Source organism: Apteryx mantelli, chromosome 16 (assembly GCF_036417845.1).
Source record: "Apteryx mantelli isolate bAptMan1 chromosome 16, bAptMan1.hap1, whole genome shotgun sequence".
NCBI lineage: Eukaryota > Metazoa > Chordata > Aves > Apterygiformes > Apterygidae > Apteryx > Apteryx mantelli.
Window position 1 is genome coordinate 1,026,463 of NC_089993.1, and position 26,509 is coordinate 1,052,971.

Sequence of the window (26,509 nt, forward strand, 5' to 3'; positions counted from 1 at the left end):
CCCCAAGTGTCAAATCCTCAATTTAGGGAGAAGCAAGGAGTAGATGTATAGAGTTGCAAGGTGAAACTGTATCGCTAAGTTGTTAGCAGCAGTTCAAGGGTAAGACAATCCCATGTTACTAAAATATTGTTTTCTATCAAGGCTATTCACAGATTCCCAGACTAAGTAGATCCTACCCAAAGCATTTTGCATGCCCAAAGAGGAGTTCTGAACTATGACTAGCAAAGTTCTCGCTGCAGAATACCAGAAGTGATTGTAGAAATAAGCGCTAGTTGAGGGGCCCTGTAGGGCATCACCATGGGTAACTTAAGGCACAACCTCAGCAAACCTTAAAACATCCTGGCTGAGAGGCCACCCTGTCCAGCTCAACTGGAACTTGAATTTCTGTAGTTGTGGTTACCTCTGTTCTGTTGACTAAGATGGTTTGGCACATGAGAAGTATATGCACTTACTAGAAGTGTTGTGAAGAAGTGGGGATATAACTTCTCCACATTAGGAGGATCTCCTATTTAAGGAGACTTTATTTAAAGTATTTGAATACTTAAGTCTGTTTACAAGATTACTAGAGCATAACAGCATCCCTGTGCTGTACAAAGCAATACAGAATGTTACACACAAACAGGCAATTGGAGCATTGACCAGAACAGCCTGCCCTTGCTATCATCCCTTCACACTCCCCGGGACAAGAGGCACTTGCCTTCTGAGCCACCTTGAGGAGGATGTCACACATCTAAAGCATACTTCCCCCTGCAGAAGGTCTGGGACTACTGCAGAATTTTTCCCACTTTCAGATAACAAAATTCACCAGTGTTTTTATGTTGAACTAGGGTATGGATCAATTAAAGAGCAGACATATACAGCACACAATTGAGTAACAAAATACAGAGGTTTATTGACAAGTTCACGATTTATCAGTTGATTTCCAATCCCCTTCTGCCCCCGTTTAGGAAAAAGAAGTGTTCTTATCAAACTTGCTTGATGAGTTGAAAACATGGTTTTGATTCCAAAGAAAGAAATACAAGAAAATGAACACAGTTTAACTAATTTAAGGCCTAGTTGGAAGTTGCTGTTTAAAAGACAGGCACTGCAGCCAATGCACATCAGTATTTCTACCTAATGTTTAAGGTACTAAATGATGCCAAGTCTAAAGTGAGTATCATAGACAGCATTAATTACAGCCAGACCCTTCAATGAACACGCTCTCGACTTGTCTATCTGGTTACCTCTTAGAACCCTGTCAGTACTGAAACAGATTTGAAAGACAGAAACCTCTGAGACTCAGCCAGATGTGAGACTCAAGAATAGCTGGTAGGAAATACATGTCAGGAAGTAACGTAACTCCAACACAGGGTTGCAATGAGGATCACTGTATATTCTCCCAGGGGGCCAAATAACAGGGAGCTCCACATCTATCTGAAAGGTACAAGGGCACTGAAATTCCTACTTTCCAGGGCTATTCCTACCCTTACCACTGCCCCCAAATACTTCACTTTCACAAATTGAAAAGGCAGCTAGGTCTTTATGCAGTCATCCACCACTTCTGACATGAGCTGAACAGAGCAGTCTAACAAGCTCTGTAATCAGAGGATGATTGGCACCTGGCCCAGAGACAGTTTCCTCTAAACAGTAGTAGTTTTTAGGGAACTTGGGCTAGAACAGCAGTGAATACATGCAGATAAGGCCACTTGTTCTTTGGTGTACCTGAACAACTCCTGTTTTGATATGTCAGATTTAAAAAGTCACCATTAAATACATTGAGCAGTCTAAGCAGCTAATGTTAACATTCAAGTATCAAAGCTCGATATGATCAGAAAGTCCATTCAGAGAATGAATGATGGAGCGACCCTCCCAACACATAGTTTGGGAAAAACTATATGCACATCTTCCAAACATGATTTAAAATAGCCAGCATGCCCAAAGGGTCTGTATTGCTAAAGTCTTTGTCCAACTAGGATAGTCTACAGAGTGTCTCAAAACAGCTACAGCTGTGGCTTGGGGATAATCCAAGTTGCTCTCACCCCTTACCAACAAAAGTCTGAGGCAGTCAAAGGCAAATGTAAGGCTGACTAAAGACACAAGAATTCACTAACAGAGTCAGCACAGACAAACAAACAAACAAAAAAATTGCACTGTGGTGCAGACAGTAGAACAGTCCTGGTTTCCGCAGGGCACAAAGGAAAAACCTCTGCAGAAGCTAAGGCATTTCTATACAGGTTGGGTCAAAGCTAGCTAACTAGACATCTCAGTTTATTCTCCATGGTAACTGTATATTTAAAGTTGCTTCTATTCAAGACGACCATAAAGCTACTGTTTGCACTCAAATCCTTACCAGGAAATCTGCAAGCACTCAACCAGGATACTTCAAATAAAAGTCTTCTAGAAGCACCTATATGAAATGGTATATTAGACTGATCTTACCATTTGTCAAGAGCTACTAGTAATCAGCAGATTACTGAAGGCAGCAGAAAGGCCTGTGAATACTCTGAGGAGGGGAACACCAAAATGTTTACTAATACATGATGGCTTATGAGAGTATAAAAGAAATTTTCAAAGTGTTTTGTCCTCATATCAGCAATCATGTACTGTGAAGGAGGAAGGAAGGAGGAAAAGAACCAAAGACTAGAGATGCTCAAGAACACAACAGCACTAATTGTCCCAATGGAACATATTTACATTAAAGTGACTGCAAATCAACTCACACTGTGAAGCTGCATTATACTGCCTAGAGAAGAGCATGGCCTAGTGCTGTGCTTAAGACTATTCCAGACCCAGCCTCCAGGTCCCTACCCACTCACAATGTTTTACACACTGAACGTACGGAAAAGCCTGACTTCACAAGAGTGTCCTGAGCCACTAGCTAGCTAAGAACCTAAGTCTGATGAACTCACGACAAAGCAGCGTTTTTTTTCCACAACGTTACACTAATGTCCCTCTCCACCACCCACCCAGGCAGTCTGATACTCAAGAGTCTTCCACGTGGTACCCTCTCCCTCCCCAACCCTCCCTCCCAAAATCATCAGGTTATCCTTTCTACACACTTTGGCATAACCCTCATACATCTGCCTTAAGAAGAATCTGTCCACAAACAATAGTCTATAAACTGACCTCACAACCACAGACAAGAGTTTCTGTGCAGACTCAGTTAGTGAAAGTGAACAGATGTCCCTAATAAAACGCAATGCTGGATTTTCCACCAGGGGGATTGAGAACTTTGTTGTGTGAGCGTGGCCTTGGCCCTAATCTGGGCTCGTGATTGTCTATCTTGGGTTCTGGTTCCTTGAGTCGCTCCTCTTTGCCCAGATCTTTTTTCTCGCCTCCACCTTCCACCTGTGATTTGTTGTTTTCTGTAGCTGAATTAAAAAAAAAAAAAAAAATTAGACAAACCTGTTTTACTGTAGTGTTACATGTCTCCCATCCACAGCACACTAAAAACAATTTTCTCAACACCTGTTCACTTTTCCTGAAGGGAACAGGTACTGAGGAAGAATCTCACTTCTCTTGTTCTTAACCATTTTCCTTCCTTCAGCAATCTATACCTTCAGAATTATTTTGGCAGTTTCTGACAATTGGGAGATGCAACGTACCAGTTACTGCTTTCATGGGAGCTTGAAAGCAATGCTCCCATCGTTCTTTAACAATAATGAGTAGAGCAGTATGCATTCCGTTGAAGTCAGCTATTCGATATTTACAGCTACTTAAGGCCAAAATTGCACATTTGAAGGAGATGGCAAGGGAGGAAGGAGCAATTTGATAGGATATTTTTCTGTATATACAGATTCCATACATCTATCAATATATCAACAGTTAGGCCTGTGTTTTCCTCAATAAGAGGACTGTTTCCCAGAACTCAAATTGTAAGTTTTGCTTAGTCAGAAATTCACTCAGTTACGTTATCCTAAACATCAGCCTTAATCTTATGTTTTTATGAGGAAGCATGAGCAAGACAAAGCTATTCCATAGAGTATCTTCTCAAGAAACAGCAGAGAAAGGGGTTTCTCTTGCTGACCTTCTAGCTTCTTTGGTGTTTCATCTTCTTTCAAGACAATATGATCCTGCAATGAAACCAAAAAACTATATTAGTACATCACAACTCTTAAACAGCCATTCTGTTACAAGATTCTTCAGAAAGTCTTGTTTTGTTTCTGATCTAATGGCTTATAACATTTTTTGCAGTAAGAGCCAACAACTGCACATACTGTGTGCAGCCCTTCCTCTCCTCTACCCTTATGTAAGCCCCTAAGCACTGGTAGAATTAAGCTCTTAGAAGAAGTTAATTCTAGGTAGAGGTGCTCGTCTCAGACGCAATTCATTGAAACACAGATCAAGATACTACATTAGTTCATTAGACACTTAAAACTGTCTGTGATCAGCAGTTCAGTACAAAGGTCTGGAATTACCATTCTTTACAAGCCACCATTCTTTACTACCACCTAAGAGCAGCAAGTATTAACATCCAGAACAAAAGCAGCGCTTCAGCACCCTATTTCAGGTTCAGCAATTACTGTCTTCAGTGGACATCAACAGCGACCTGAACAATCAGGAGCCTTTTAGGACCATTTTTCTAGCCATCATAATTAATTGTCAGAAATACATAGCAGTACCTCAGAAAAGCTTGCATGTTTTTTCCACCCATGAAATTCAACTTGCAGTAATCATTGTAAATATGCGATCTCTCTTCCATCTCTGTATTTACAATTATTCCACTGGTCTAGCTAAATTCATTGGAATTTCCAAAATGCTGACCTCTGTCTAGCCAGGAGTTCCTAGGAACTAAGATGTTGCATTTAAAAAAACAAAACAAAACCACACACATGCAAGAGACACCAAACTAAAAAAATAATCAGAGACCAGCCCGATAAAGAAATATAGAGGAACAAAGCAAAACCCTTTCCTAACTCCAAAAGCACTACTCCCACCAAAGCCTAGCTCCCAAAGTCTTTTGTTTTTCTTATGACTCAAATCCCCCAATATATTCTAGAACCTGCATTAAAAAAATTAGGCAAAAGAACACTATCAGCACCTTCAAATATGGAGGAAAAGGGGAGAGAAAAGGAGTTAAATTGGACTAATAGTTTTATCCTAAGATCCCAGGAGAAAAGAGGTTGCTACTACTTTTTTTTTTTTTTTTTTTTTAAATGAAGTCTGCTGAAAGACCCCACTGTGTGGTGTTCATGGGATGCTAACTTTCAGAAGTACTTGACATGTCAGGAACACTGTCAACACGGTAGCTACTCAATAGTATGTATTTAGTGCAAGGCAGCAGCTTACAAGTCCAAATATAGGGCATTTAAATAGGGAAATAATTGGCAATGTTTCCTCCCATTAAAAAAAAAAAAGAGAGAGAGAGAAAACACATGCACCTACACCCCCCTCCAAATTTTATACATCCCAGCTTTAAGACTGACAAACAAAACCTGATAAAGTGACAAATGCTTGTGCCTGACATCATAAAACCAAGCATATGCTGTACCTGAAACTCAAGGCTGATCTTTAAATTAGCTTTCCACTGCTGATCACTTTAGCTTAATCTCCTGCTAATGTGCTTTCATGTTGAATGTAGATACATATATTTGACATCTGAAGAGGATAGTTAGCTCACATGAAGATTTGTGATTGTAACTCACTGGTGTTCACTGACTCACTGAAGCAGGTGTCAACATCACCTCAAGATCTTCTCCCTGCTGATGCTGACAATCTTAATGCCTCTTGGCTGTGTGCCAAGAGCTACAGCTGTACTTTACTTAGCTCCTAAACCCTTTGGCCTTCATTATTCTTATGCATCCACAGCATAATTAACAGTTTTGCTGCAAACTATGGAGCACATTGAAAGCTGATACACAAAAGATAACAGGCGAGCAAAAAGAGGCCTCAGGAATAACGCTGTCTAATTTGAAGTTACCATATGCATAATATAAGCCTGTCATCTTAAGAAGAATACAGGCGTTGCATTGCTGACAAGACTGTATGATGATTCACTAAACTGCTAGCTTGGTTTGACAGTGGAAAAAAGTACAAATACCTTAGGCTTGTTTGGATGTGCTCGCACAACACTGGTAGATACTGGAGACCCAAAGATATCACTTGTCTTCCCACCAGGTGGATTTATGCGTGGGCGAGGCTGAGCCGAACTAGGATCCTCAAAAATGCCACTTTCTTTCCCCCCTGTGAGGTAGTAGTTAAAATTTTGTTCTAGATGACTTAGTTTTACCACAATACATTTAAAAAGTCAAATTATGAGCATTTGAAGACTTCCAGTACCCTACTGCCTAGAGACTTACTTTTGCTTGTCTGAAGATACAGCTTGAAATCCTTTGTAACAAGAATTCACTAGAGGATCTTAAATCACAGATGTACTCATTGCAGCTAACTGATGACAGAACTCTAGAATGGAAGCAGTTTCCTTTCATCATTTCCTAGACTTCAGTACTAGGAAAAAATTAGACTAAGATGAAGCGCTAAGAAGTCTGTGAACATGCAGATCACTCACATATTCACATCTTCAAAAGTGTGAATAGATTTAGTGCTCAAACTCGCTCAGTTTGCAAAATGTAATTTAGAAAAAACAGATCACACTGTTCCACCGTAAAAACACCAAACCAGCATTGTTCTGCAATTCAGAGCCCAGTCAGGCTGGGGAAGGTGGCTGCTCTTACCTGGAGGGTTTGTTCTTTTTGGAATGTTCTGAGGTTCTTCAGATGCTCCAAAGATATTAGATGCCATCCGGTGTGGCCTGCTGGAAGAAGAAACTTCTTCTGCATTCCCAAAGAGATTACTAGAACCGCCTCCAGGGGGCTTTAATACCCTACATTTTAAAATGAGAGAAGCAAGAGATGAAAAATTATTTGAAATTTACAGCATTCAACATATCTGTCATGTCCCTTCCTGTTCCCCCGGTATGTTACAACAAAATATTCTGACTGGAACACACCTAAGATAATTTTAAATCTATGAAGTATCTACTTTTCAGAAGATTCCTAACTCAATGTTTCCAAGTTTGACATAAATATTGCCAGCCTCCTACTCAGTCAACTTGATCATTATGTTTTCTAGGATTACTTGAAACAGTTATAACGAAACCCCCAGAACAAATGGTTATGTTATCTGTGGTGTTGCAGAAGCAACACGAGATTAAAACAAGACATATGACTCAAGTTAGTATTTTAAAAATAACCATTACAGTATCAGACTTTTTGCTAAACTTCATATACTGACTTAGCAATACAATTGATACAATTCAAACCCATCAGCTTTTAAATTAAAGCAAACAATGCAGCCAGAAGTTCCCAAACACTAAAATCTGCTAATTTCAATCATCGATTAACATCTTATTAGTTGCTGTAGAGTTTAGAATGGAAAGGTGGAACCCCCAAGAAGCCAAATCTTTAGTGGTCAAGACGCAAGGGCATTAAGACTACAGCTCTTTGACAGATGGATATCAAATGGATCCTAATGAAAATGGAGGTTATAACAGAACTGGACTGACTTCTTGAAAACCTACTAAAAGTTAGGCTTGCCCTGGAGTAATAAGTCTACAGCTACTATTCATGCCTTGGTCAGCAGCCTTCAGGTCCTATCCTGAAAGGAACAGGAAAAATATGGGGAAGAGATGAATACTTACGTATCAAAAATAATTTTCAAAGTCATGTCTACTTCTTGACCAACTGCCCACAATCTTAGCTGAGCAGAGTTATGCCTCTTCTAACCTGGACACCTAATCTGGGACCTAAACTAACCTTAACTTTTATCCCAAAAGAACACTTACAAACTGCATGATCTTTATCCTGCTCTAGACAAGCAGAATCCAGACATCAGCGTAACCAAATTAATACAACACGCCTCTTCTGTAGATCTGTGACAGAAGCCAGATGTTTCAGGTTAGGTGTCTGCTGGGCATAAAAAGAGGTTCCTCTTAGACTTAAATTTGAATAGAAGATCTTGGCTAAGGTTTAACTTCACAAAGGCAGAGTTATTTGGCTGCTCTGTCAGAGAACAAGTTGCGTCAGCACTTCAGATCTCAGGATGAGTACAGCTCTTTGGGAGTTGAGAGAAAATAAGTTCCTCTTTTGGTCTGGGAGTAGTTTATATATTCAGAACAAGTTCCAGAGAGACTGCTGTTTTTAATGGGCAATTTCATTTTTTAAAAACTTTGTATGACTGTGGATGCTAATTTAATGAACTCCTTTAGTTTGAGGGAATAAGTAGCCATTCAGTAAGCAAGATAACTGTCTTGTCCATTGCATAGGTAAGATCAAATCTGAGCAGAGGGTTTTTTCACAATTTAGTGTTCAGCAGACTCAAGATTGAACTATGCTATAGGCTTTCCTTGTATTTTAGAAAACCTAAAATTGCTATTAAAACATACATCACATAGCCAAACTAAGCATTTTAATCATTCAGAATAGTCCAGAAACCATAGAAGGCAGTTAGAGTATTTAAATTTGGGAGATGGAGGGAAGAGAAAAGGAGACAGCAAACAAACTAGAGGAGTTTGAGAAGGGGCTGTTAAGAAAGTAGCTCTGCTAGTGTCCTCATATCCTTTAAGTGATTTCTGATTTCACTCATTCTTTTCAATTTTTTATGCTTTTACTCTTTGTTGAGTTAATCTAAGAATACTACCAAAGTGATTGAAAGGAAGAGAAACATGTAGTTTATACAGATGGAATTTCTTACAGTATACATTCCTCATACTTACCATCCTTCTTAACATGTGCCTACAAACATAGGCAGAAACAATAGAGGAACTAAATTTGTGGGTTTTGGTTTAAGGAAAACAATCACAAGAATGAAATTACTTCTAGTTTTTGCAACTAGATTCCTGGATTTAAGACCTATTGAAAGAAATTCTAGAGAAGCTCCATTTAAGATTAAAAATCTTGATTACTCAGTTAACAAACTTAAATATCAAGATAAACGTAACATTGAGGATTAATCTTATGTTGTCCTCACATTTTCAGCTCAGTATCAGTACTAAGAAAATCCCACTGCTGCAAGAAACAAATCAGAGACAAAACTTGAGATGTTTAAGAGGAACTTTGAAAGCGGCATGATAGAAGACCGTTTTTGCAAGCATTACCCAAAAGAACGTCTGGAATCCACACACACACATTAAGTGGATTTGCCTCCTTGGTTTCTGAAACTTCTAGTCACTAGGAACCTCCCAAATAAACTGCAAAAACTAAACTCTTTCAAGTAACGACACTAGGTCTATAAAGTTCTAGCTAATGTAAAGCCAGGCAATTAAGTCATTCATGAGACCTACAAAAAGCAATCGGGAAGTATAGCAACAAACTCTTCCCCTTATGACAGCAAAGACAACAGGGCTGTGTGCTCCATTTCAGCTAGACACAGGGGCAAATACAAAGCTATCCTTGCTGCATAGCCTCTAAAGTACTGATGACCTCCTCACACACTAAGCTTCACTCAGTCCTAGACTGGAGTGAGATATGCAGGTCTACTGTACCAAAAATAAGATACACTCTGAATCCTACCAATGGAAAACAGCATGCTAAACTAGATAAGCCAACAGGACCTGCTTCAACAGAGCACAAGGACATTTAATATATATTAAAAGTCATTTAACTTTGTATCAGTGTTATACAAGTTTACATACACAGAGAGGTCCTACCTAGAGAGGCTGGATCCTTCCCTTGTGGTGGGGGGATCCTCTGATCCTCTTTAACTGTATCTCCTTCTGGCTCTGTCTCCCACCCCCCATCTCCCTCACTTGACCCTGCTCTCCCATTTCTCTCTCCTGTCTCCCTCCCTCTCCCGTCTCTCTCCCTCTCCCTGTCTTCTTCTCCATCTCTCTCTGTCTCCCTCAACTCTCCATCATTTCTGCACTCCCACTCCCTCTTCCCCCTTGTTCTCCCTCCCTCCTGCACCCTCCTTCTCCTTCCCTCCACCCGCAACCCCCTCTCCCTCACTCTCCTACACCCCTCCCTCCTTCCCCCCTCGCTCCCTCTCCCATGCTCCCTCTTTGTTTAATCAAAATAAAACTAAGCAGTTAATTTAATCCAGCAAAGTATTTTTGTTGGCTATAACACTGTACACATCAACTGGATGACTAAAGATTCATCTCATTGGATGATTACTCAGCGGTAGCTTTCATTTAAAATATTTTTAATATCATTTATTCTTAACAGTAATATCCCTGCATCATGAAGATATAAAAAGGTAAAGCATTTGTTTATTACTTCATTTAAAAGATTTTCCTGAATTATGAAGGTTCTGTATTAGTAATATTTTTTTCCCCTTACTTCTACAGCTTCTGGTGGTTGTTGGGGATTTTGTATTAGGCTCACTTTTTAATTCAAGGGACTTTTACACATCAAGAACTGCAAAGGGATTTCCATTATCAGCAAATAAATCTGTGTTTGGAGATTGAATAGAATAAGCTTTGGGCAACAAGAAATCCTTATGCCCAATACCTTTTGCTTTTGACAGCACAGACTGTACATCAATGTAATCACTACCTCAGAGACCTCGCTACAAAAAGGCAAAGATCTAGTGATGTAATGCACTGCAGTGCTGTAACATGCATGCCTGCTGTGCCAGGTCTGCTGATATCGTTTTTCGTATTGTTTTACATTACAGACGAAAAAGAGTTTCTTCTCGGGCGTGATGCAAATGCTCTGCCCCAGCGCAGGAACAAGCTGTAACAAGACCGTCTCTGCTTGCTGTTAACTAAGAGCTGCAGTCTGCGTTCCAGATTCGACCCAGCGACCCAGTTTATGAGTTAAACATAGTTTCTAAGTTACCGTAGAATGAGAACAGAAACTTCTCGGAGGCTGCGCTATGGGGAGAGTTTCCTCACAAGCCTTCAAAACCCGGCCCTAGCTTGAAACGACTGGAACGGGGCGGGGGGGGGGGGGGGGGGAACCTGAAGCAGCCTCTCAGCGGTTCCTTCCTTCCCCTCCAGGCGGAGGGTCACCGCACAGCTCCGTGAGTCACTCCAGCTCCCGGTTACCGGGACACGCGCCGAACTCCACAACGGGACAAGAAGCTCACACGCACTTCGGCAGGCCTCGGGGCCAGGTGGCGCCCGCGCCTCACGGCGCAGAAGCGGGCCCTCCTCCGCCCCGAGGGGCCGGGGCCCCCGGAGCGGACCTCCCCGCCCGGCACTGGGCCCCCCCAGCTCGGCCCCCCGGGCAGCGCCCCGCAGGGGTCTCCCGGCGGGCCGGAGCCGGGGCCAGGCCCCGAGCGCGGCGGCCCGGCCCGGCCCCTCCCTCCCTCCGCGTGCCTCGCGCGTGGCCCGCGCACCCCCACCGCCCCGCACAGGGCCTTCCCCCGGCGGCGCCCGCCCACTCCGCCCAGCCGCGGCAGGAGGCGGCCGCGAAGGCGCCCCGCAGCCACGGCCACGGCGCTGCTCCTGCTCCCGCCCCTCAGCGGGACCGCGCACCCCTCCCGCCTCCCCCCCGCCGCGAGCCCCGAACAAAGCCCCGCCGAGGGCCCTGCGCCGCCGCGCGGCTCTTCCCTGCCCCCCCGCCCCGCCGCGCCGCCCCCGCCGCGGCACCTGGAGCTGGGCTTGGCCGAGTCGGTCTCGGGGCCTTGGAACATGGTGGCGGGCGGGCGGGAGGCGACAGGCTCGGCTCCGCAGCCCCGCGCGCGGCACTCCTCCTCGGCTGCCCAGACAGCAGGTAGCGCGCCAGCGGGCCCGCCCTGCCCTGCCGTTGGCTGAGCCACGTGCCCATCACGCCGAGCAACCTATGGGAGGCATCCCGCCACCTCGGGATCCCGCCTGCCCGGTTTCCCTTCCAGTCTGAAACGACCCGTGCCGTCGCTCATCCTGGCCGCCTTCCCATTGGAAGAGCTGCCTGTCCGTTAGGGGGAACTGCAGAGCTATTGGCTGAGAGCTCGGGCGGGGCGAGGGAGGGGCGGACGCTGCAAGGGGCAGGTAGCGCGGCCGGGACGCCCGGGGTGGCTGTTTGAGGGGGAGGCGGTGGAGGCGAGGCTCGCGGGCTGCTGCGGCGTGTGGCGGCGCCGCCCGCGGGGGAGCCGAGCCGAGCCGAGCCGAGCCGAGCCGAGCCGAGCCCTGCTGCGGCGGCGGGACGGCGCGCTGAGGGCGCGCCCTGGCAGCCCCTCCCGGCAGCCCCTCCCGGCTCCGGCCTCTTTAGTCCCTTCCCCACAGGCACCGCCCTGCCCTGGCTCCGGGTAAAAAAGCTGATTCTTTGGCAAACGGCTGCGGCAGGTCGGAGGTGGGTCAGCTTTGGTCTGTGCTTCAGGGGTGCAGTCCTGGGGTTTTTATATAGACGTTTCACCCAAAAACATCCATTAAAAAAAAAAAGCCACCAAGAACAGAAAAAGAAAAAACAAAGAAACAGGATAAAAAGCATCATAAGAAGTAACCCTAAGGGTGATTTTATAGCCTGCTGAGTTTGGCATCGTGTCTGTCAGGAACCTGCGAAGCTTCACCCAGCGTGTGCAGAGAGGAGGGGTCGCACCTCAACCCCACGCAGCATGGAGAGCGCGGTGAGCGGGGACTCGCCTCTCCCCAGAACAAACCTGGTGCACGTACACAATTGTCGGCCAAGCATGTAATGTGTCGAGCTGAAAGAAATGTGCCCTCTCCAGGTTGCCTGTCTCAGAAAATGGTGTCAGCAAACTGCTCTGGCAGAAGCAGGGTTGGGCAAAGGTTGTCTGAAAATGATTAATTCTCAGGAGAACTCGTATCTGGGCTCTGGTAAGCTGATATGGGTGCAGTTAAGGAGTCAGTGCTTGTATGGCTGTTTTTAACCAAACACATTTGATTGATAGTTACATTACAGCACTTAACATTTTTGGTCAAAGGTTTTGTTTAATGGTTCTGCAGCTTTCCATATGCTAAGAAGTAAATTTAGAAGCAGCCTTATCGCTGATTTTATCTTGAAGGATTAAAAAAAATCACTCTTACTGCAGCATCTTGCATTATTTCATTTCTTACCCTACCAATAGTTCTTAGTTCTGACTCATGCTGTTCCTCCTACTTACACAGTGTTAAATTTCAGTCATTAAAGGCAAAATTTAGGTAACCTGTGAGTAAAGAAAGTGTTAGGATACAGCCCCGGCATTTATATAAGGTGGGGAAGAGTCAAAGATCTCTCTTAGGTTTGAGTCTGTGTCACAAGGTGGTGGAGGTGTGGAAGTTGAACAGAAAGAGCTCAGACTTGGCCATATTCTCCAGTTTTCCCTGTGCACAGGTGGTAGGGGGAATCTCCACTCTTTGGAAGGAAAGGAAGCATTAAATAATACTAGTGATAAGCTCTTCTTTTTTTTTAATTCTACTTTTGTCAGCCTAATTCTCTAAGCCTCCTTCCACCCACAAAACAAATCCAGACCATTTCTTCATTTAGAAGAAATAAAAACAAACTACTCTGCTGTAAGTCAATCACATGAAACTGTTTTAAGAGCAGAAGGACCTAGGATGGCAAACATTAAAACTCACTTCTTGATGTTTTCATAAGTTTTTTTTCGGCACACGAAGGACAAGAAGGTAGTAGTAGGAAGGGAGTAGTCCCCGTGGGTTCGCAAAGGGGAAATCATACTTAACCAACCTAATGGCCTTCCGTGATGGAATGACTAGCTGGGTAGATGAGAGGAAAGCAGTGGATGTTGTCTACCTTGATATCAGTAAGGTGTCTGATACTGTCTCCCATAACATCCTCACAGGCAAGCTGATGAAGTACGGGCTAGATGAGCAGGCAGTGAGGTGGACTGGAAACTGGCTGAATGGCAGAGCTCGAAGGGTTGTGATCAGTGGCGCAAAGTCTAGTTGGAGGCCAGTAACTAGCAATTTACCCCAGGGGTCAATAGTAGGTCCAATCCCGTTCAGTTTATTCATCAGTGACCTGGATGAAGGGACAGAGTGCACCCTCAGCAAATTTGTGGATGCTACAAAACTGGGAGGAGTGGCTGATACCCCAGAGGGTTGTGCTGCCATCAAGGGGGACGTTGACAGGCTAGAGAGCTGGGCAGAGAGGAAACTTGTGAAGTTCAACAAAGGGAACTGCAGGGTCCTGCACCTAGGGAGGAATAACCCCAGGCACCAGTACATGCTGGAGACTGACCTGCTGGAAAGCAGCTCTGCGGAGAAGGACCTGGGGGTCCTGGTGGACAAGTTGACCATGAGCCAGCGACATGCCCTTGTGGCAAAGGCCAATGGTATCCTGGGCTGCATTAGGCAGAGTGTTGCCAGCAAGTTGAGGGAGGTGATCCTTGCCCTCTACTCAGCCCTGGTGAGGCCACACCTGGAGTACTGTGTCCAGGTCTGGGCTGCCCAGTATGAGAGAGACATGGAGCTACTGGAGCAAGTCCAGTGAAGGGCTACTAAGACAATTAAGGGACTGGAGCCTCTGTCGTAGGAGGAAAGGCTGAGAGAGCTGGGACTTTTTAGCCTGGAGAAGACTGGGGGGGGGGGGGGGATATTATCAGTGTGTATAAATATCTGAAGGGAGGGTGTAAAGAGGATGGGGCCAGACTCTTCTCAGAGGCAACGGGCGCAAACTGAAACACAGGAAGCTCCGTCTGAACCTAAGAAAAAACTTTTTGACTGTGAGGGTGACTGAGCACTGGAACAGGTTGCCCAGAGAGGTTGTGGAGTCCACGGAGATAATCAAAAGCTGCCTGGACAGGGTCCTGGGCAACCTGCTCTAGGTAACCTTGCTTGATGATTTGCTAGATGATCTCCAGAAATCCCCATTCTGTGATTCTGTTTTTAACTTTTTCATTACACAGACAACAAAACAGTTCATCTACACAAGAACAAATTACTCATTTGGATTTAAATGGAAGGAATCCCAAATGAGAATGAATATTCTCATTCAGAATCAAAATATCTTTACTTTGATTTGGTTTATTTCAAGAGAAATATCAAATTATGGTAATTTAAGTTCAACAGGAGAGTGTCCAAAAGAGAGATTTTGTGTGGCTTAACTAACATACTTTAAATTCATATTTTTAGTTAATTCTGTATTAACTTTTGTAAGCACTCCCTGTAGACACATTGTAGTCTGAGATTAATGATATTTCCACTCAGGACTAAATATCTTCCTCCTCTTCCATTTATTGCTACTTAGCATAAAATGGTACTATATTGCTTTTAGGAGAAAAGCGATAGCATAAAATAAGACTCAATTATCTTTAATATGATGGAGGAAAAAATGTACAATGTACCAATTCTTTGCTGTCTCTGGTAGTCTGCTATTAGGCATCTGTTTTAAGAACAAGCTTGCACTTTTTCAAGACTTAATTAAACTAGAGCTACCCTTGGATGTTGCAGAGGTGAAAGGCCTAGATGTGTACAAAAAGGAACTAGATAAATTAATACCATAGATCACAGGATAATTCAGGTTGGAAGGAACCTCAGGAGGTCTCAGTCCACCCTCCCGCTCAAAGCAGGGTCAGCCATGAGCTCAGACCAGGTTACTCGGGGCTTTATCCATTCTGATCTGGAAACCTTTGAAATTGAGACTGCACAACCTCTCTGGATAATCTGCCTGACTGTCCTCATGGTGAAAAAGCTTTTCCAGTGGTGGCTATATAAACACAGTGGCCTCGGTGCAACCTCTACCTTTAAGCTCCTGCTTATCAGAAGCTGTGAGGAGGTGCCAGGGGAAAGATCAAGATATACATATCCTTTTCCTTATACCCTTTTCCTTGTACGCTGCCCTTTGAGCAGTTGCTGGTGACTACTGAGAGAGAGAGGAATTTCAATATGGAGAGCCCTCTGGTTTGACCCATTTCTTAAGCTCACAGTTAGGGGAAACTATTGGGGAGGGAAGCTGGAAGGTATACACTAAAAATAATTTAAAAAAAGCTAAACATTTTCTCACCTTGGAGAATATAATGAAAATTCTGGGATGAGGGAAGTCAATGGAAATTGTGCCACTGATCTCACTGAAACCAGAATTTTATCTCAGAAAGCTTAGTCTTATGGACAAATGTTGATCCCTAGATTCTACTGGGGCCATAGCTATGTAAATAAAGGTTAAATGGAAAATGTGATAAGGCAGGAACTGCAAATAATACACAGGACATAAGTTAGACCAAGTATTAGTATGTATTTATGCACAAGAATAAAAACAGCTTTACAAGTTGAATTGGAAATTTAAACAGAGGAAGTTTAACAGCTTTTGTATATTATATTAAATAACCAAAACACCTTTTTCCAAAATTGGTAAAGAATAAATAATATAATTTACAATATGGTACAAAAAATAATCAGTAAGGACAGGCATTCTGCTTTATACATACACTATATAGGTATATTTATAATCTATAAAACAAATTCACATCTCAAACAAGCCAGAAACCTCAGATGATATGGCTTAACTATTATTAAAAGAAACAGCATTAAATTTTGCTGCCAGAACCATAAGCTCTAAAGCAGTTATCATGTTTCAGTAATTAATGATAACTTATTGCCGTAGTGCTTGCCAAGGTTTCACTTAGTTAACATTTACAAATTGCTGTGAAATTAAGAGATTCAAAGGTTTGAAAAGGTTAAAAAAAGTGCAGTACTTTCCTTATAAATGCATCTGAAGTCTGAGTGTAAAAAAAAAAAAAGCAACTTAATTTCCACTCTGGGATCTGTGGAGTCAATAGATGAAATTCTTTATAGATTAGATTTGATCCAAGCTATTTAACTGAATTTAGAAATATAAAGAAGGGTGTCAAGAAAAGGCTAAACAATGCCATATTAAAAACAATATTCCTATGCTTAGTAGATTTAGTGATAAGGGATAAAATGAATTGTGCGCTTAATCAGGATGCAACACCCAGCAGACAACCCACTGTTAGCGCACACATGTATACACAGGCACATCTAATTCTTAGGATGTGGTACTGCTTTTCACCCAGACTATGATGACAACAAATACTGAATTTTCTGCCTTTCACCATGGGGAACTACTCAGAACTTCCTTATTATACATATGGTCACTAAACCAGCATGGGGCAAGCCTACCAGAGGTTTAAAAATAAACCCAGTAAAACCTAAAGCCAGGAAGAAGCCTTAGAGCAACTAACATCAGAAGTGGAGACCAGGTTGTTAGTATCCATTTGTCCTCTCCAACTGTCTTTCGGTGCCTCATGCAGCTATGAAGATAACAAAGTTAAATTTTCCTTAAGACCAATCCTGCCTGCATTTCACTATCAACTTGCTTGAGTATCTGTTTGGGATAAGCTGACGTGATTACAGAAGCAGATCTTGTTACTTCAGTTGGGGAAACTGAAATTATTAAAATTTTCAAAAAGTTTTGGATTTTACTTTAAAAAAAAAAAAGGATATTAATTTATCCCTTGGCAGTCTTAGACAAAAACTGATGATGATCAGCAAGTAAAGCACACCACCCTGAAATCTACAACTGGTGAAGTCAGAAGTGTGTTTAAGTGACTTTTCACATAACCAGGACAATAAATTCTCCATCAATTCAAAATTTTCACAATAATCTAAGTTGTTTTCAAATTATTTCCCTGATAAGATTTACTTTTCCTGAATGGGCATTTTGTTATTAAAATGCTGTTTGCAGAGCATTACGTTTCTGAAATCAAAAGCCAAATACAGAAAGTCTCTGGGAACTGCAAGTCTCAAGAGACAGGAGGCTGCTAAGAGAATTTGGTTAAAAAAAAAAAAAAAAAATCTGTTTTAGAATAAGAACTTTTAAGAAGCTGATGCTAAACACAGTTTTAACCACAACATTTTGAGTGCTGAACAAGTACCTCTGTCATTTCCACTTTGCTGTTACCTCTTGCTCCACGTCCACTTGCAAAGGTTCAGGATATTTAAATCTTCTGATCTCATGGACACCACTAAAAATAGCCACTATACTGACATTCATTCTACAACATCATTATTCCCCTATGGCAACTGGATGGGCTGAGAAGGGGCAGCTTGTCAGCTCCCTGTATCAGATGGCAGAAACTCACCACAGATTTTGATGAAGTGCCCTGCCATATAGGTGCAGCAACACTGGCACCTATTTTAGACAACCTAGAGTGTGTGACAGCCACTCCACTGCCAGCCTAGGGAGAGAGGATGGAAATGTTTGTCAAGGTATATAATACACTGGAGACCATCAGGCTGATCTTTCAATATCTAGAAGCTTAAGAATAACAGTTCAGATTTTTTATACAGTACTTGATTAGAATGTATCACATCTCCTCCTGCATGTCCTGTAATCCATGGCCACAGCTATCGCAAGAGTCCTCTATTTTTGTCCTGAAAGTTGGAAGGATTTTTGGAGGTACAGTACATAGGATAAACAGCATTACTAACGTGAGAAGCCAAAACCAAGAGGAAACACCCTGGGAAAGACTGAGCCAAAATATATCTCAACTCTAAGTAAAACCTGAAAGTTTTAGATGGAGTGACTCTTGAGATTAATGGGTATCCTCATCATACCAAGGGTGAACCCTCAGAACGATACACTTAGCATTCATCTTTTCTGACAGCCTTCAACTTTTTATATTCTAGGTTTACATGATCTCCCAATAACTGCAACAGAGTTCTCCAACAGGGCTCAGTAAGGATAACAGAGAAATAATGATAGAAGAACTTTAGACCCCACGTGACATGCAGTAGGAATAGAAAGCTAGCCCACAGGTATGAAAATTCTCCCTTTTTCTGTTACGGACTATCTTCTTGCTAGTGATACAGGCTTGATTTCCTGTTGGTTCCTACATCAGAAAGGCGAATGTAGTAACCTTGCATGTGGGTTTTTACAGAATGAATCACAGGAATGTCTTCCAAGTTCCACTACCTTTACAGTGAAGTCAATAAACTCCGGGCCACAGAAAAGAAGCATCAGAAAATGTTACATTTTCTCTTAATGATAGAGAGCACAAGGCAAACTATATAGCAGTAAAAAAACAAAATCTACATAAGTAGGGTAAAGTGACTGGGAAAAGAGTGAACCCAATCCAGTGCACTGTGAGCAAGGTTACAAGGAGAAACTCCCAGTCAAATGCTTTGTAAAAGTAGCTAAAGGCAGGTAGAACTACATCCACCAAGTATAGTGCAAGTTGGGAAAATGAACCCCTGATAATAGCCTAAGAGATGGAGAAGTTTTGATTATTCATTAACAAACAGCTCTTATACAAAGTTGAGGTTTATATAGGACTAGCCCCTTGGATACGTTCAGCGCTACCTAAAATAGCCAAGGGACATCCTCTTACTGGAGAAGCAGACAAGTGCTTAGAAAAGGGGCACAGTAAAAGTATCCTCTCTCAAGACTGGTAGGAAAGGAAATAGGAAAAGTCTCCTGAGTTATAAAGGCAGAATCAAAGGAAAACCAGCTGTAGAGAAAGTAACTTTAGACTCCTTTGAACCCGCTGAAATCAGGATCTGGGTCTTTCAGATATTAAAACACTACCATTAAATGCATAGGGATTTCATAGAGGGAGTACCAGATCCATTAGTGCCCAGGAGTGACTATAATGAAAAATGATGTCCTGAGGTACTACAGAGCACCTGGAATTAGCAGGACAAGGAGGAAACAAGGAGGGACTAAGGGATTAAGCTAGGACTTGACACCTTTCCTTTTTATGACACAAGACAGATTTCAACAATTTTAGCGTTAAAATATTATTTGTATCTATACATTACAATATTCTTTCCTATTTCCTCTCCCAGGAAAATCCTCAGTGAGATACTGTATCTCGCATTTTTGTGGAGAAAGACGGCAATATATACAGGTTTCCAGCAAAGCCAAGACTAATTATGACAAACCTTTCCTAGTGATTCCCATAAGAGCTCTTTTGCAGAGTTTCCTGGCTGAAAAAAACAAACATCCTTCAGGGAAAGCAGAAAAGCACTCTCCCACTGGTGGGATGAGCAGTGAAATGTGATGAAGAATCTCACTTAAAGATGGAGAAGATGAGTACAGTCAGAAGAATGATGATTGTGACATGTGATGGGGTTCAAAAATAGAGGAAACTCCCCGGAGTTCCACGCAATCTGGGAGCAGGGTGAATCAGAGCTCCCCTACAAAACAAGAAAGCAGGTATGTGCCCCTGCTGGAATGTTCAAACAACAAAACATTGCCAAAGAAAACAATGGTGCATAAAAATGAAGCATCACAGAGTCATAGCGCCTTTGAGGAGAGTGCAAGAAAACTTCAGTTTGACTGATTCATAAAAAGAGTGCCAACTAGGACATTTCAAGATGCAAAATGCTTTCCATACCCCACCCCCACTCCTCATCCTCCACAACTTCAATGTGAATCCCAAATCATGGTGTTTTGATTGCTACGCAAAAAATAATTCATGTAGGGGAGCTTCTGGCAATACCCTTTCTTGCTTGAGCTTCTTCTTCCTAGGCCATTCCACAGTACAAGTCCAGGACCGTCCCATAAACCTGCCACCTTATATCACTGATGCAGGGGACACACCATTTCCTATAATACTATTCCACGTTTTGTTGTTCCCAGTGTATTGCACATTCCAGGACTTGCAAGTTCTTCTTCAGACCCTTGAAGACAATGCTGCTCTTTTAGAAAGAAGGTACAACCCAGCCTCAGCTGCTTCTCCACAACCTGCCCTTGCTGTGATCCAGCGTTGCAAGTTCCACCTTAGCTGAACAGTCTCCACCAGCCTGCTGGTCTCGTATGCTCACTGTGAGAGATCTCCAATAGGGGGACCACCACCTCCTCCATCAAACAGAATTTCCCTACGGGTTGGCTCAGGTATGGATAGCTCCTGGGCAAGGTCATTAAAACGAGATATGTAATCTATGCTGTTCTCATTCATCATGCAAGCCAGTTGGGAATCCACCACCTAGAAAAGAGCAGTCACATATCAGTGGAGATTTATCTTGCTTTATCTGAGTTAGAGAATAGCTCCTATCTGTGGCTTAATGGGAGCCTCTTTGAAGACACTATAGTCTGAATGGGCCTTATCCACACATCACTACAACTATTCCTTAATTCGGCATTAAGATGTGCTGTTAGAGACACTGATGAAAAACTGTATAGATACTGCCTCTTAAGTACATAATTGTGTTTGAAAAGAAAACTTGATTCTGCAGGACAATACAATTCTCTCAAAATTCTCCCTTCATTAAAGCTATTTGTAAATGATACTTGCTTCCTCTACAGACTCTCACACAAACCCACATTTGCCACAACAGCAACAAAATACTGCAGCTGCTCTGGTGTGCCTAAAATGGTGGCTTACCCCATTTTCCTCTGAAGGCAGTTTGTTAGATCCAGGGCTGCAGTATCATTTAAAATCCACACAAACAGATTATCATACACTTCTTTAATTAACATGCATACTACTTGACAGATTCTTGACAATAAAAGTTAGCAGAGTCTTCCTACTTAATCCAGGAAGTGGAGCTGTGCATGAAGTCTGAAGCTGCCAAGGCCACATTAAATCAGCGTTAACTTGCTGCAGCTTCTAGTTACAAGGTGTGTACAGAACTTCCTTATCAAAATCCAAAGGGCAAAGGAGGAATGACTTTTTCCTTTCCTCAGGGCACAGCCCCCATGGAGTTGCAATGTAGCCTGATGTTACATTGAGCCAATGACTGTAAATTATAGGATAACTTAGGTAACAAGGGAGCTTAAGAGGTCTCTAATCCAACCTCACTATGAAAATGTTTTTCCTTGTATCGAGTCAGAACCTCCCACCGCCTCTCTTCCTCCCACCATATACCACTGTGAAGGGCCTGGCTCCATCTTCCTGATAAACGCCCTGTAGGTATTGGAAGGCTGCTATGAGGTTCCTCCCCACCCCCTGAAGCCTTCTCTTCTCTGGCTGAACAAGCCCAGTACCCTCAGCCTCTCCTAACAGGGCAACTGCTCCAGTCCCCTGACCATCCTGGTGGCCCTCTGCTGAAGTTGCTTCAGTTTATCCATGTCTTTCCTGGATTGGGGGCTCAAAACTGGATGCAATATTCTAGATAGGGTTTCACAAATGCTGAGCAGAAGGGGATAATCATCACTTCCTTCGATCTACTGGCTGTGCTCCTGTTAATACAGCCCAGGATGCTGCTGGCCTTCTTTGCTGCCACAACACATTGCTGGATCTTGTTCAGCTTGCTGTCTACCAAGACCCCCAGGTACTTTTCAGCAGAGCTTTTTCCCAGCCAGGTTATTCCTTCTGAGATGCAGGATTTTGCATTTCTCCTTGCTGAATTCCATAATGTTCCTGGTGGCGCATCCCTCCAACCTGTCTAGGTCCCTTTAAAAGTCAGCTCTGCCCTTGAGCATATTGGAGCTGGTCTTCACTCTACTTCTGCAAATGATTTCAAATAAAGGATAATTCTACCTACGGAGAAAATAATTCAGCAGTATAATTCTGCCATTCTCTCAGGTAACTTAGCATTAACCATTTCCTGATTCTTCCTCCTGGGCCTATTTACTTTTCCTACCAGCCCTCCAACTGCAGCTGCATCAGTATTAACCCTTCTCTCATCCTTAGTCTTTTCAAGTCCTGCCTCTACAAAGCAGGACACACAAAACAGAAGGCTTAAAACTCTCTGTCAAAACAATGCTTATGTCCAATAAGGCCAACATGACCTCCCCCGTCAAAAAGAACATGGGTCAAAGGTGCTCACAACAGTTTCATGCAGCAGCTCTGGTGCAATATATCCTCATGTCATTTTGCATCTTTTAATTAGGACTCTGTTTTGCTAAGCTACAGTGCAGATGTCAAGCATCTCTGCCTTAAGTATCTCAGGAAGGTACGATAAATAATACACAATAACACTGCACTAAAAAAGAAGCAAAGACAGCTGAATGTAATTTGATGACATACCTCTGCTACATCTGCCAGAGACCGTGATACAAAAGAGTCCCGTGAGTTTCCATCCAGAAGGCTAGGTCCTAGTAAGGAGGTGCCACTCGCAGTTCCAACAGGAGTCGGCAGCATTTTTCGGCCCTTCTCAGGGGAGATGAAACTTGCTATAAAGAACAGGCACATCAGTAAGTCACTGCACTCAATGTTTGCAGTTGAGAGGTCAAAGAGGACAGGGAAATAGAAAATGAAGGACATCTATTTCTTCTGTCTCCTGAAAATTACGTGTTACCAGCATGAACACCTTCAGCAGATTCCTACGAGTACAAAGAGACCCATTACACCGGCACCATCAAGTGTTAACTCACAAAACCCCCAGACAAACCCAGTGATCTCATCTCTTTGAGATTATGCTCACCAAGCACAGAATGAAGCCTATGATCCAACAGCAGAGCCAAGGGCATCTTTTTGCTTTGGCAGAACAGCCAAAACGTCTCAACCTAACTGATGAGTCAGGCTCCAAGCAGACTATAAAGAAGTGCCAAGGAATTATTTGCCCCAAGGTACAGGCTCTTGCCCCAGTCTAGCAACAGGATAATTTCAGGAACAGACTTGTAAAGAGAAAGAAAATTCATTCAAGACAAAACTGTTACAAGCAAAAGCAAGAAACACAGGGAAAATTCTACAAAAGTCCTGCTGAATTTCCTATTTTTCAAAAGATTCACTTCTAATAAACAGCTTTTATTTTTGAAAGGGAAGAGCTCTTTTGTTGCAGTTCTTTGCATACAGATACTTACAAAACAAGCTGCTGAGAGACGAGTCTGTGGAGTCATTGGGGTACCACTGGGGATCATGGCTGGGAGAGGCAATCCAGTTCTGCTGAGGACTACTGGATGGGGATGGAAGACTTTTGGAGCTGTCACTGCCATTCAGCTTTGCAGGAGAGAGAGAAACACCTTCACCTGTAAGCCAACGTTATGAATCACTGATTCAGTCAATGTGGTAAAGTTACAGGACACTGCACCAATTTTTTGTTTAAAAAAAATCCCACAAAACTATAGACATCAGAAAAGAGAAGCCACCCACCCAATTAACTTTCCAGTAGATCTAAAAAAATCGAAGAACTGCTTCTTAAAAGTTTCTGCTGACATTTAAGATGATAGTGATTTTTTTGAAAATTATTAATAGGAAGACTTTAGCTAAGCTCAGACTTACTGTATTGACCAGAGCTGATAGCTATTTCAATGATAGAATCACTGATTTGAGTGGCAGGTTCTCCTTGAGAAAGCACATCTTCAGGTGGTCCAGGCAGAGAAATATCCAAGAGAGCAGAGACATTGGGAGGAGAGAGACGGGTACTGGAAGCCTCTGATGTGGGAAGTGGAGGGGTGGAAAGACCATTTTGGAGGGGAGTCTTGGTTAGTTCTGACAGAGAAAGGACTGATGTGCCCTGTTACAAGAAACAGATAATTCATGAATTTATGAAGGACTTGGATACATGTCTCAAAAACAACAGCTCAGCTCCTAAGCATCAGATTTAAAATCAGATTTTTTTAAAAAAAGGACTAAATCCAGCAGAATATATTCTTAATGTCCTTTGTTCAAGGATCCAAAAACACCTGGAAGTGTTTTTCTTTTCATCTAGATATAAAAAATTAATTGGGTCCATGTTTTGAATATCTACTAATACATGGAAATTGTATTATTTTCAGAAATAATATCTGCAAGCATAAAATATTCCTCATCCCATATCCTGCTGAATTATTTGAAAAAACATGAGTTTGTAACATACCAAAGAACATTTAATTCAACCTAGGTAACAGAAACAAACACTCATATATAGCAACAGAATTAACATTTTTTTTGAGGAACCTACAAGATAGTTCTTAAGAATTAAGGATTACATTTGACAAAAACCCTACAAATGCTTAAATAATATAAATATTTTAAAAGGTTAACTCACTTTTCTGTATAGCTAGACTTGCCAAAAATCAATCCTTTTTTTTTTTCTTAAGGAATCTTGGTTCTAATTCCTCTTCACAAAACTCTGTCTGAATTTTATCTGATGTAGTACATGCAAAGCAATCCTCAGAGTAAGAACCAAGACTGCCCCACCTTAAATAAATGCCTAGGTAAATGTTCTGACACAAGTGCTATAAAATCTTCCTCACTTTTATGCTCTCTGTCACATTAGTTTTACCTTTTTTGCACATCCCTATCACAGAAAAGGTGGAAAGTGCTTCCATTAAAAAAAAAAAAAGGTATTCTGAGGGCTAAGTAGCTAACACAAGGTCCTGGATCCCACTGGAGAAGAAAGGTGGGGACAGGATGACAAGACTCTTAGAACGTATGTGCTACCACACTTACAGTTTAAGTATTTACATCTTATTGGATCCAATGTAAAGAAAAGGGATTCTCTTAAGAGGATGCAGGCAGTACAATCATGCTTTTAGTCTTAATATTGCTCCTTCAGCAAGCAGGACTGCCAGTTCCTGAAATCTTTCTTTGTGGTGTTTATAAATGCTTTGCTATATAGTATATGCCTATCCTAAATTCCTCCACTGGATCAAGCATTAATCAAGATTTGCTCATCCTTCAGAGGTCAGAGCTTGTCAGCTTAATTTTGCTCTTTTACAGAATGGCACACAAACAAATTTAAGCAGCTTTCTTGTTTTTTGTTTTTTAAATTTCATCAAATGTTAGAGATTTCCATTTCCACAAAACATAATAATGGTATACAATAACCCGTGATCAAAGGTGTCTAACTGGCAATACCAGCGGTGTTTTCAAACCATTATCCATTTCATACAGCTGTTCTTGCAACACATACTCTACCTGGAAACCATCAGGAACTGCCTCCTGCTGCTCATGCTGCGTTGGCAGGCTGATGAACGGAACCCGACACCCAGTGCCTGAGCCCTAGAAGCACAATAGGAATTGTGTGAGTGACTCAATTTTACATGAGGTGCTGCAAATACAGCTGGGGATGGAAAAGACAAGTGCGCATCACTGTTTATGCGTGCTTTGTCTACACATCCTGCCTTTCAAAATGGTCCACATCAACTCACTGAGACAACGACAAGGACTAACATGTACCTGGGTTTCAGTGAGAGGGACGGTAAAGAGATATCACAGTTACCATTCTGAATACACCCCCAGAAGTCATGGGTTTGCCCCAAATTCCCAGCTGAGTCTCTGTCCCTCAAAATTCTACTGTTTCTTTTTGAATCCAGATTTCTGGGTGGCCAACTTCAATTGGCTCACAGCTGAAAAGCTACTCTACAGCATGGAAATTTGTTATTTCGTGCAATGATGATTTGATCCTTCAGCCCCTAAATGCATCCTATTCAACATCGACTGAGCTTGCAATGATAAACATGTCTAACAACAAGCCCCAGGAGAAAGCTTATTGAAGAGTCATTAATAATATGGCTTTTTACACAGTGAAAGAACAAGATGCTTAACTACTTTAAAAAGCACGCTCAAGAGACACTGACCTCCACGGTGGTGATGGAGCCTCCATTTTGATGTGCTACTGTCGACTCCTGTCCTGTTACCACTGCGGTCACTCCGTCTGGTGACAGTGGAGATACACCTGACAAACCATCTGCATCCAGGACGGGCAAAGGGCTACCAGGGATAATACCGGCACTTTTAGCTGCCAAATCAATAGCACCTTTTGTGAAACAGAAAGAAGAACACATTACAAGCCTTTTCTTCACACAATTACTTTGTTGTGACTTTTTTCAAAGACCATTTTAAAAAAATTGGCCAGATAGCCAAAACTTAACAAATG

The 26,509-nt window shown here is 42.4% G+C and overlaps 2 protein-coding genes across 7 annotated transcripts in view; both read right to left on the bottom strand.

The window, feature by feature from the left end:
* Positions 1-867: 867 nt before the first annotated feature.
* JPT2 (Jupiter microtubule associated homolog 2) lies at positions 868-11,621 on the bottom strand. The gene is made up of 5 exons (XM_067306279.1): positions 11,513-11,621; positions 6,654-6,802; positions 6,020-6,162; positions 4,007-4,052; positions 868-3,350 (listed from the first exon to the last, which is right to left on the bottom strand). Exons 1-5 carry the CDS (start codon positions 11,554-11,556, stop codon positions 3,166-3,168), a joined length of 567 nt encoding a protein of 188 aa, XP_067162380.1. The 5' UTR covers positions 11,557-11,621; the 3' UTR covers positions 868-3,165.
* Positions 11,622-16,026: 4,405 nt separating this feature from the next.
* The window catches only part of CRAMP1 (cramped chromatin regulator homolog 1), a 51,698-nt gene continuing 41,215 nt past the window's right edge, over positions 16,027-26,509 (bottom strand). For all 6 annotated transcript variants that reach the window (XM_067306015.1, XM_067306017.1, XM_067306016.1 and 3 more), the window contains 6 exons: positions 26,211-26,389; positions 25,549-25,632; positions 23,929-24,163; positions 23,511-23,675; positions 22,735-22,880; positions 16,027-20,748 (listed from right to left, as the gene is read on the bottom strand). In XM_067306015.1, coding sequence (XP_067162116.1) covers positions 20,584-20,748; positions 22,735-22,880; positions 23,511-23,675; positions 23,929-24,163; positions 25,549-25,632; positions 26,211-26,389 — 974 coding nt within the window. In that variant the 3' untranslated portion in view covers positions 16,027-20,583. The remainder of the gene's footprint in view (positions 20,749-22,734; positions 22,881-23,510; positions 23,676-23,928; positions 24,164-25,548; positions 25,633-26,210; positions 26,390-26,509) is intronic.

Bases quoted from the DNA above. Each gene is read 5' to 3' on its own strand.
- JPT2 (XM_067306279.1), bottom strand. From the start codon at position 11,556: ATGTTCCAAGGCCCCGAGACCGACTCGGCCAAGCCCAGCTCCAG. The intron at 6,163-6,653 runs GTAAGAGCAGCC...ACTACCTCACAG, and splicing joins AAAAAGAACAAACCCTCCAG to GGGGGAAAGAAAGTGGCATT. The intron at 4,053-6,019 runs GTATTTGTACTT...GTTTCATTGCAG, and splicing joins CACATCCAAACAAGCCTAAG to GATCATATTGTCTTGAAAGA.